The following is a 12,232-nucleotide window of genomic DNA, read 5'->3' as shown; positions in this document are numbered from 1 at the left end:
CACATCCATTATATGCAAAGCAGGACAGGCTAGATAAACTAGTAATATCATCAACCATGTGTAGTTAACTAGTGTTTATGATTAATTGATAGTTTTTTTATAAGATAAGTTTAATGCTAGCTAGCAACTTACCTTGGCAATGTAAAGCAGGTGGTTAGAGTGTTGGGCTAGTTAACGTAAGGTTGCATCCCCAAGCTGACAAGGTAAAAATCTGTCGTTCTGCCCCTGAACAAGGCAGTTAACCCACCGTTCCTAGGCCGTCATTGAAAATAAGAATGTGTTTTTAACTGACTTGCCTAGTTAAATAAAGTTTGAAAAATTTGTTATGAAAACTTGAAATCGGCCCTAATTAATCGGCCATTCCGATTAATCGGTCGACCTCTAATACTGTGTGATGGATACTGTGGATGGATGGATACTGTGGATGGATGGATACTGTGGATGGATGGATACTGTGGATGGATGGATACTGTAGATGGCTAGATACTGTAGATGGCTAGATACTGTAGATGGATACTGTAGATGGCTAGATACTGTAGATGGATGGCTACTGTGTGATGATACTGTGGATTGATGGATACTGTGGATTGATAGATACTGTGTGATGTATACTGTAGATGGATGGATACTGTGGATGGATACTGTGGATGGATGGATGGATGGATGGATACTGTGGATGGATGGATGGATGGATACTGTGGATGGATGGATACTGTAGATGGATGGATACTGTTGATGGATGATGGATGGATACTGTAGATGGCTAGATACTGTGTGATGGATACTGTAGATGGATGGATACTGTAGATGGATGGATACTGTAGATGGATGGATACTGTAGATGGATGGATACTGTGTGATGGATGGATACTGTGTGATGGATGGATACTGTTGATGGATAGATACTGTGTGATGATACTGTAGATGGATGGATACTGTGTGATGGATAGATACTGTGTGATGGATAGATACTGTGTGATGGATAGATACTGTAGATGGAAAGATACTGTAGATGGATGATAGATAGATAGATACAGTTGAAGTCAGAAGTTTACATACACCCTAGCCAAATACATTTAAACTCAGTTTTTCACAATTTCTGACATTTCATCCTAGTAAAAGTTCCCTATTTTAGGTCAGTTAGGATCACCACTTTATTTTAAGAATGTGAAATGTCAGAATAATAGTAGAGTGATTTATTTCAGCTTTTATTTCTTTCATCACATTCCCAGTGGGTCAGAAGTTTACATACACTCAATTAGTATTTGTTAGCATTGCCTTTAAATTGTTTAACTTCGGTCAAACGTTTCGGGTAGCCTTCCACAAGCTTCCAACAATAAGTTGGGTGAATTTTGTCCTATTCCTCCTGACAGAGCTGGTGTAACGGAGTCAGGTTTGTAGGCCGCACACGCTTTTTCAGTTCTGCCCACACATTTTCTATAGGGTTGAGGTCAGGGCTTTGTGATGGCCACTCCAATACCTTGACTTTGTTGTCCTTAAGTCATTTTGCCACAACTTTGGAAGTATGCTTGGGGTCAATGTCCATTTGGAAAACCCATTTGCGACCAAGCTTTAACTTCTTGACTGATGTCTTGAGATGTTGCTTCAATATATCCACGTAATTTTCCTACCTCATGATGCCATCTATTTTGTGAAGTGCACCAGTCCCTCCTGCAGCAAAGCACCCCCACAACATGATGCTGCCACCCCCGTGCTTCACGGTTGGGATGGTGTTGTTCGGCTTGCAAGCATCCCCCTTTTTCCTCCAAACATAATGATGGTCATTATGGCCAAACAGTTCTATTTTTGTTTCATCAGACCAGAGGACATTTCTCCAAAAAGTACGATCTTTGTCCCCATGTGCAGTTGCAATCCGTAGTCTGGCTTTTTTATGGCGGTTTTGGAGCAGTGGCTTCTTCCTTGCTGAGCGGCCTTTCAGGTTATGTTGATATAGGACTCGTTATACTGTGGATATAGATAGTTTTGTACCTGTTTTCTCCAGCATCTTCACAAGGTCCTTTTGCTGTTGTTCTGGGATTGATTTGCACTTTTCGCACCAAAGTACGTTTTTCTCTAGGAGACAGAACGCGTCTCCTTCCTGAGCGGTATGACAGCTGCATGGTGTTTATACTTGCGTACTATTGTTTGTACAGATGAACGTGGTACCTTCAGGCATTTGGAAATTGCTCCCAAGGATGAACCAGACTTGTGGAGGGCTACAAATTTTCTTTCTGTGGTCTTGGCTGATTTCTTTTAATTTTCCCATGATGTCAAGCAAAGAGGCACTGAGCTTGAAGGTAGGCCTTGAAATACATCCACAGGTACACCTCCAATTGACTCAAATTATGTAAATTAGCCTATCAGAAGCTTCCAAAGCCATGACATCATTTTCTGGAATTTTCCAAGCTGTTTAAAGGCACTGTCAACTTAGTGTATATAAACTTCTGACCAACTGGAATTGTGATATAGTGAATTATAAGTGAAATAATCTGTCTGTAAACAATTGTTGGAAAAATGACTTGTGTCATGCACAAAGTAGAAGTCCTAACTGACTTGCCAAAACTATAGTTTGTTGACAAGAAATGTGTGGAGTGGTTGAAAAATGAGATTTAATGACACAGGTTGGAATTTAAACTTACGACTTGAACTGTAGATGGATAGATAGTGTAGATGGATGGATAGACAGAGAGAGGGAATTGCCTGTGAATTACAGGGCTTGTCTGAAGATAAAAATAAATAATGAAGACGAGGCAGACAAATGTAGAGGATAACATTAGTGTGTGTCTGATCTCTCTCTCGCTGATAGCCTTTGGGGCTTTTTTCATCTCAAGTAGACACAAAGACGATGGATGACGCTCTCAGCGGTTCTCCCGATCGATCGGACGACCGTCTCAGTGTCTGTGTCTCGCATAGATCCCATTCTGAAGTCTGGCCAGCTCGCCCACTGTGGCGGGATGCCTTACAGGTTTAGGCCCAGACTGGTGGCAGAGGCACTTTTCTCAGAGATTGATACCAGTAAACAGAAAGTAACAGGTGCCAGTTATTTTTCTATGCATCACTGCAGTAGTGTGTTTGAGTTGTCAACATCTCTCGGTCCTTGAATATTGATGCGATATTTCAACCTAATGTTTAGATGCTCCCTTTGTCTCATTTTTAGAGAGCCTTCAGCCCAGGGTTACTGAACAAGTTTTCGCACTGACTTTGTACAGTATCACTTCTTCCTACAGTACAACTTTAGTTGACTCTCACTGTCAACTTGATTCAGCTCAACATCATTACAAGAGAGAGGAGCTGGTGGGGATGAGTTGGAGGCTTGATGCGCTGCCCGTGGCTGACAAACAGGCTTCCAAGTGGAAGGTGTAGAGCACTCTTACGTAGGGTGACAATAGATGGCCCATCTCACAGGACAACCCGTCACTTTGTCTGAACCCTATGGGTGAGGAGGGCATCACAGCATCCCTTTGGGGCAAGTTGAGTGGCAGTGATGGCAGGGAGGGTCCTGACCTCCACTGACAGATACATCTCGCCCTGGATGCCACGGTGCACCAAATCTCCGCTCCCCTCCCCCAAACTCTTTCCTCCGGCCCATGCAACTGTTCAGATAAAGACTATAAGGAGAGATTCCACCACACAGCCCCCATCAGTTTGAAATGCAAATTCCAGAACTAAGGGACTATGGGGGCCAAAAGGAAAGCAGCCAGCCATCACTCCCTCTTGACCCGGCATGCTAATAGAGCTTTCTGAGACCCCCCTTGAGCCGCTCTCATGTTGCTACTGCAGGGCCTCTGAAATTCCCCATCAACTTCAACTGACATGTTGTTATTCAACAGCAAGTTTAAGTTTCTGTCCCTCATCTAGATCAAATGTTGACTTCATTCACAGAACTTGGCCTGTCAAAGCCTGCCAATATTGTAACTCCGACATCCAACATTGTTGCACTCCTGCCCCAACTGAGAGTAGAATTCAGAAGTAACTGATAAAGAAGTTTTTAAAACTACTGTGAAAGTAGTTACACCAGCAGAGGCTATAAACGGCCTGAAGCCTGCTGGCCTTTCTGGATGTGGTTGAACTCGTAGAGGTGCTTTCACAGTCTCCAGGCTTAAACTAAGTTAATTTACGAGCAACAGTAGGATGAACTCCTAGCACTACCAATAGTAGTCATCTGAAAATCACCCATAGAAATCTCCTCCATGTCCTGTGGGGTCTGTTCCCCAATTATTGCCCAATGCTCCTTGATTCCAATTCCAATTTGCCTCGATGGCGTCTGTGTGGTTAGCCATTGGAAATCTAATTAGCGAAGTTCCTCTGTCTGAGGGGGTCATGTAGAGAGTTGAAAGGGCCCCCGGGCAGTTGAGGGGCTTGTTGAGAAGTAGCCATCTAACACAAAAATCTACCGAAGGTGGAGAGTTGAGAATTCAGAGTGATAAGAGGAGCATCGTACTTCCTGAAAAACATATGTGACTCATCAGCTGCATACAGTGCTGCCACACTGTGAGGACTCTGTAGGGGAGTGGATGTCTCGAGGTAAGAGGAGAGTTGTGTGTGAGACTAGAAAACGGTCTCTATTCAGCAGCTAATCATCAGCCTTGTGATGGTGCATCACGGGACAGTGTTCAGATATCGACAGTCAGATGAACTCTCAGAGATTAGGGTAAGGACGATGTTGCCCATGCTTAACAACGGGATCTTTTGTAGTGCAAGGTCACTCACAAGATGCATGTCTTGGATGAGTTTTCTTCCAATGAAGTTGTTTTTGCACAGCAGAAAATGTATAAGGTGTTGGTTAAACTTGTTTGTTGGAATGAAAAGAAAACTGAGTGCCAAGTCCTGAGGTAACCTTAGTCTTGAATAAACAATGTGCTTCCTAAGCTATGAGTTGTGAAGATCATTGGATCACTGAAAGTAAACAGACCAGAGAAAAGTCACGATAGCTAGGGGATACATGGTCAGAGAGCTAAACAGGCATCGCAGTGTTCCCTTTCCCAAATGAGGTAGACACACATCCACAAAGGCCTACACACTCCGACCACACACACATTCTGCGGCAGATCATCTGGCCCCCTGTCCCTGCTCATCGCCATGGTGATGTGATAGTCCCCAGCAGAGCCCCGGGTGGGTAATGGTCCATGGCCAGAGACATGCACCCTCATTATGTAGGCTCATGTATACTGGGGGTGGACTCATTCAATTCCTACTTCTCTGGGGCCCTGTGGCATCCCAAGGCACAGAGGCGGGAGGTGAGAGGTGTTGGCTAGCTTTTGCCCTGTTATCCAAAACAATGAAGGGATTAGCCTCCACCCCAGTGAAACGGCAGCGGTGTTCAGTTTGTGAGGTCACAGCATGTCAGAGGGGGTGGGTCTGCGTTAGGATAATGCGCCTCTATTTAGTTTGAACGACAGGTGTTGGCAGAAAATAAACGTCCCTGGAGGAGATAGGTGCATAAAGCGGTTGATTTGAGGATAAAATTTACGTTTAATACCTAATTGCATCTTTTTATGGAACAGTGGTCCCTGGCCAAACTGAAGCTGGGTCATAAAGATTGACTTGTTTATGTACGAATTAAAATGGATCCTTTTTTAAGATGACACCGTGGCCTCATCCACCCCTCATAAAGGCTCCCATTTTTTCATCATGAAGTTTCCTTTTCGCACAGTGCTGTGAAAAGCCCTCAAACCACCAGACTGAAGACAGCTCATCAAACCACAGAACCAGCACTGTGGTCTAATCCAAATGAATGTCAGATAATCAATGTGCGGCCCCAGCGTCCCTCAATTCCTTGCCCTACAAAGAGGCCCAACTGCCAGTATCTCCCAGATGGCTTGACAAGTCCAGTTCATTAAAAACAAAACGATCCCACCCCTCCCATCCAAAACAGAACACAGAGTGAGAGTGTGGGTCGGGATAAGCAGGGGCTTATTTCCCACCGACAGCTGTCAGCTCATCAGCCTGCCTCCCCATTCACTCTGTAAAAGGCGATTGATTAGAGAAAGAAAACGGAGAGCAACAAATTCCTGAAGGGTGCTGCATGGTTTACATGTTTATGGGGAGAGTACGGTGGGTTTGTGACCTGGCAAGTTTTGGCGCGCGGCATTCGGTGTGGCGGTAGCAGCTGGATCCTGGTATCGGGTTTTAGATCATGCCCCCTGTCACTATGGAAATATCCCATTGAGAAGAAGCTGAAGAATTTACGGGTTGAGGCGATAAACAACATGAACACATTAGATGCTCCACATGCAGGGCAATTTGAAGGCAGTCCCCAAATATATTTGTAAAACCACATCTTAAAAGACTGTTAAATGAAGCCATTGACTTTAAGGAGATTGAGCATAATGAGCCTCTGAGTCTCTGTCCCTTTTGGAACTTCCAAAGATGTTGACTTTGTCACCGTCGACTGTCTATACATGTCTTTTAAAGAGGTGGAAGTCGGCCCCTGCTCTCGCAGTGATGCTTACCATCACATCTGTCACTCACTCAGCATGAAAGACTGGACATGCCTCACATACAGTACGTTTCAAGTCTACATGATAGGGTTCTTTCTACCATGTCACTGTCATCAAGCCCTAGATAAAGGCTCCTTGCCAAATCCCCACACCAGCACCTGTCTGGAAGTGAACCCCAGGACAACAGTGTATGCAGCAGATCAAAGGGACTTATGCTGGTTTATATTACATTACTGTAGCTAGGACTGAATTGGATTACGTTGGGCATTTCGTAATAGCATTTTCCACTTCCTCAAGCTCCACATCCATCCCCAGCTGTGAGGCTCGTCAACATGTGGAGAACGTCACAAACAGAAACAGCAACTCTTCAGGGTGCTGCTGATAAACACGCCAAGAAGCTCATCCACTCAGAGTCTTTGTGTGGAAATCTGTGGAAGGTCCAGAAGCCTCAGAGGGTCTGTAGGGTCAGTGTATCTGTTGGTCTGTCTTGCATAAGCTCCTGCAGGCACTGTGCTTGTCTTGTTGTGAGTCATCTTTGCATTTTCCTGGCTTTATATCCATTGGATAAATTCTCTGCACTTGTCGATATTTGATCTCTGCCCAGTCTCCATAACCTTTGATTTTCGCACTCTACATGTTTATGATCGTCGGTCTAGTCTATGCATATTCATGAGAGCAGAGAGACAGTTATGCAAATAATTTCATAGTTTTATTGAGTTTATTTAGCATGTTTTAACTGCAACTTTACCAAGTGTTTTTTTTATTTCAAGATCCCTCAAGCATTTGCATAAGCAGTATAAATGTGAGCCTACTCTTTAACTTCAGGGCATTGCTCAACCATCAGAGCATGTACTAAGATCTTAGATCTTCAATGATAGATTCAGGTTAGATGGGGTGACAGTGGTGTTTGGGGGACATGCTGTTTGGCCTGCTCAGACAGGAAGCCACTGCATCATATCCTGTTTGCTCAAGCTGTCTGCCTCCTCTGAGAAGCCGAAAAGCCTGTGAGTTAATCCATCGGGAGTAATGTCCTCATATATCGCCCAGGCAGGACACGCAGGAGGCAGTAATTCATGAAGTAAACAGGAGCAGACACCGCCTCCCCTCGATTTATGACACTGTGATCATCGCTTGACCTCATCGCTAAATGCAACCGTCTCCTCTGAATCAGAATGAGGCAGCCCGTTATCAATATTGATGGGGGTTCATATCTCTGTTGACTTTGTTTTCGGCTCCCCATTTAAAAGCTGTGTGGCAGGATCTCATTGGTGCAGTACATCAATCTGGGCTGTGCTGAGTTGAAACCCTTAGAGGACACGCTGCCCTTATTAAGTTGGTGCCAAAACACAGGTCACAGCATTCTGGAGATTTAGTTGAACAAATCCCTGCGCAATCCGCATCCATCTGTCCCAGTCTCTCATCCCAGAAATCAAGCAGATGTGGAAATTAGCATTTTGAGACAATTCAGGTCTGACGCATAGCTTACCTGAGTGATTTAATAATGCAGAGTAAACTTTGCTCAAACTTGAATCTTCTGACCTTCTTACAGGAGCCGCTCGTTTTTCCTATCTAGTCAAACAATTTATAGTTTGTTTTTGTATATTAGGTGAAAGTGGGTACCTGTCGCCTCCCCTTGGGCCTGGTGTCTTGTTGCAGACAGAGGGAGTCGCGTTCCCCTGTGGGGGCGGTGGTTAATTGTGTGAAGTCACCTGTGAAAGACTGAAGGCTGGGAGTAAATGAGCCAGGTGTCCCAGTCAGGGGCCCTTGTGGCCTCACCTCTCTCTCCGTTCCTGTCACTCTCTCTCCCTCTCGCTCTCTCTGTGTTCACACTGCCATCACAGTTCAGCTAACACTCAATCACAATGCCGCACTGGCAATGAGCATCGCATGCTAATGAGAGCTTAGCATCCAAACTCAGAAAGTTCCAACAGCTACTGTAGAACTTGATAGCAGAATTATAGTGATCATTATGAAGCCGATGCTGCTGTTGTAGTCATTCACATTAGCCTGTGACCATTTTAACAGATAGGGGTACAGCTAACTTTGGTTGTAGCTATGTTAACCTGTGTCTCACTCTCTCTCCTCTTCTAGGTGGTGGTGTGCCCGCTGTTGGCCATGCTGTTCTGGTGAGGTGTGGTGAACCCCTGCCAACATGAGGCTGGTGCCCGGGTCGCCTCAGCCCCTCCCCCTTCTGGCAGTGGGCCTGGCTCTAGCTCTCACAGCCCTCTTACCTCACCTGGCCATGGGAGTCACACCCTTCCCCCAGGACCTGGAGCCAATCAGCATTGTAGGGAGAGAACGTGAGTGCAAGCCCGTCATGATGCAATGTTGCTCCTTAGTTTAGGGGGGCATGAAGTTCTGATGTACCGTTAAAGGGCAGCATCTTGTCAGTTGTATGTACACATATTTTGTCAGTCGTCTTACAGATCTACGTCAGTAATAGTATGACTTCTTCTAATACAGGGCTGCCCAACCCTCTTCCTGGAGATCTACCGTCCTGTGGGTTTTCAGTCCAACCCTAATTTAACACACCTGATTCTATGAATTAGCTGCTCAACAAGACCTTAACTAGCTGAATCAGATATGCTAAATTAGGGTTGGACTGAAAACCTACAGGACAGTAGATCTTCAGGAAGAGGGTTGGGCAGCCCTGTTCAAATACATAATTACCACTATCAAAATAAAATGGCTATACATTTTAGCTATATGACATAATACAGCATCTGATTGGGCCACGCGTACAGCCCATCAGTGGCACCTAATCAATAGGAGGTGTGGTAAGGAGGTCCTGGTGTTTACAGTCGCCAGCACCATCCTTTATTTAAGATTTGACAGAGACTGAGGCCTGCCGCTTTAATTGATCTATCTGGAGGAGTGGAACATTAACATAAATAGCCACACTAATAGATCTATATGTGGAGCCCATCTCAGGTGTAATGAGGGCCATTTGTCAGCAGGTCTGAAGGTGTCTGGGCGTCAGAACCCCTCACAACTCCCCAGGATGTCCATTATGTATGGTAATACATCCAGCGCCCAGCTCCACCGCCGGAATCATCTCCCTCACAGAAGCTAATTGGAGGAACTGGGTTAGAGGTTTCCTTGGCGACGTGGCGCCCAAAACTTTAAAGGAAGTGAAAGTGCTGAGGAGTAATTAAAGGGACGAGAGGTCGCCGGGGTGGACTTATCCCTCTCCCTTTCTGCCCCACAGCGAATCACTGCTCTGCTTGACCCAATCGCCCCCGAGTTAAAATCTTTAAACAGTCGAGTCGGACTTTCTTGGTTGGGGGAAAGATGCTTCCCCCGAGGAGATTGTAATTTCAGATAGTGTCCCATTTTAGAGGTCTGCTAATTCAGCTACAACTGCCAAGTTGGACGGGAAGGCCAAAGCCAGGGGTGTCAAACTAATTTTTCCCAGGGGTCGGACCCCCTCCGACCCACGGGCCATATGTTTGATACCCCTGGCCTGAACAGTTAATGCAGCACTATGGGAGAGAAGATGGTCTACAGGCCAGCCTCGACAGATTGATTTTGATTTAACTAGGCAACTCAGTTAAGAACAATATCTGATTTGCAATGACGGCCTACCAAAAGGCATTAGGCCTCCTGCGGGGACGGGGGCTGGGATTTAAAAAATTATAATAAATATATGACCACACACACGTCACGACAAGAGAGAGACCTAAGACAACATAGCATGACAGCAACACATGACAACACAGCATGGTAGCAACACAACATGGTAGCAGCACAAAACATGGTACAAACATTATTGGGCACAGACAACAGCGCAAAGGGCAAGAAGGTAGAGACAACAATACATCACGCAAAGCAGCCACAACTGTCAGTAAGAGTGTCCATGATTGAGTCTTTGAATGAAGAGATTGAGATAAAACTGTCCAGTTTGAGTGTTTGTTGCAGCTCGTTCCAGTCGCTAGCTGCAGTGAACTGAAATGAAGCGACCCAAGGACCTTTAACAGAATGTGACTGGCAGAACAGGTGTTGTATGTGGAGGATGAGGGCTGCGGTAGATATCTCAGATAGGGGGGAGTGAGGCCTAAGAGGGTTTTATAAAGAAGCATCAACCAGTGGGTCTTGCGACGGGTATATAGAGATGACCAGTTTATAGAGGAGGATAGAGTGCAGTGATGTGTCCTATACGGAGCATTGGTGGCAAATCTGATGGTCGAATGGTAAAGGACATCTAGCCACTCGAGAGCACCCTTACCTGCCGATCTATAAATTACGTCTCCGTAATTTAGAATGGGTAGGATGGTCATCTGAATCAGTTAGTTTGACAGCTGGGGTGAGAGAGGAGCAATTACGATAGAGGAAACCAAGTCTAGATTTAACTTTAGCCTGCAGCTTTGATATGTGCTGAGAGAACGACAGTGTGCCGTCTAGCCATACTCCCAAGTACTTGTATGAAGTTACTACCTCAGCTCTAAACCCTCAGAGGTAGTAATCACACCTGTGGGGAGAAGGACATTCTTCTTCCAAACCACATGACCTTTGTTTTGGAGGTGTTCAGAACAAGGTTAAGGGCAGAGAAATCTTGTTGAACACTAAGAAAACTTTGTTGTAGAGCATTTAACACAACATCCGGGGAAGGGCCAGCTGAGTATAAGACTGTATCATCTGCATATAAGTGGATGAGAGCACTTCCTACTGCCTGAGCTATCTTGTTGATGTAAATTGAGAAGAGTGTGGGGCCTTGGATCGAGCCTTGGGGTACTCCCTTGGTGACAGGCAGTGGCTGAGACAGCAGGCGTTCTGACTTTAGTACACCAGGCCAAAGACCCCTCAGAGACACCAGATCTCCTTAGCCGGCCAACAAGAATGGAATGGTCTACCGTATCAAAAGCTTCGGCCAAGTCAATAAAAATAGCATCACAACATTGCTTAGAATCAAGGGCAATGGTGACATCATTGAGGACCTTTAAGGTTGCAGTGACACATCCATAACCTGAGCGGAAACTAGATTGCATACCAGAGAGAATACTATAGACATCAAGAAAGCCAGTCAGTTGATTATTGACATTTTTTCCCCAACACTTTTCATTAACAAGGCGAAATAGAAAGAGGCCTATAACACTTACGATCAGCTTTATCTCCCCCTTTAACTAAAGGACGAACCGTGGCTGCCTTCCAAGCAATGGGAACCTCCCCAGAGAGGAGAGACAGGTTAAAAAGGTCAGAGATAGGAATCCTGACTTGATGAAGTGGTGATTAAAGAACTCAGCCATGTGCTTCTTGTCAGTAACAACCACATCATCAACATTAAGGGACATGGGCAGCTGTGAGGAGGGGTGTTAATTCTCCAGGTCTTTAACCGTTTTCCTGAACTTCTTGGGGTTAGACCCACAGAGAGAGAACTGCTCCTTAAAGTAACTAACTTTGGCCTTCCGGATAGCCTGAGTGCACTTATTTCTCATTTGCCTGAACGAGAGCCAGTCAGCCTGAGTATGTGTGTGCCGAGCCTTTTGCCAAATGCAATTCTTGAGGTGGAGTAATTCTGCAAGATCACGGTCGAACCAGGGGCTGAACCTGTTTTTAATTCTCATTTCCTTTATGGGGGCATGTTTGTTAACAATACCACTGAAAATATCAAAAAAGAAGTTCCAAGCGTCTTCGACAGAGGGGATCAAGCTGATTCTATACCATTTTACAGAGGCCAGTTCATGAAGGAAGGCTTGCTCATTAAAGTTTTTCAGCAAGCGTCTATGACAAATCAGGACAGGTCATTTCACTGAGCAGCCATTACGAACGCAGGCTGTAAAACAGTGATCACTAAG

The 12,232-nt window shown here is 45.2% G+C and overlaps 1 protein-coding gene across 8 annotated transcripts in view; it reads left to right on the top strand.

The window, feature by feature from the left end:
• Positions 1 to 12,232, top strand: part of LOC106580978 (semaphorin-6D) — a 155,130-nt gene that overhangs the window by 98,861 nt on the left and 44,037 nt on the right. For all 8 annotated transcript variants that reach the window (XM_014162627.2, XM_014162634.2, XM_014162652.2 and 5 more), the window contains one exon: positions 8,532 to 8,740. In XM_014162627.2, coding sequence (XP_014018102.2) covers positions 8,593 to 8,740 — 148 coding nt within the window. In that variant the 5' untranslated portion in view covers positions 8,532 to 8,592. The remainder of the gene's footprint in view (positions 1 to 8,531; positions 8,741 to 12,232) is intronic.

The sequence above is a fragment of the Salmo salar genome, chromosome ssa02, assembly GCF_905237065.1.
Source record: "Salmo salar chromosome ssa02, Ssal_v3.1, whole genome shotgun sequence".
NCBI classification, from domain to species: Eukaryota; Metazoa; Chordata; class Actinopteri; order Salmoniformes; family Salmonidae; genus Salmo; species Salmo salar.
Note: the sequence above shows the minus strand (reverse complement) of the source record. Positions and strands in the feature narration are given on the sequence as shown.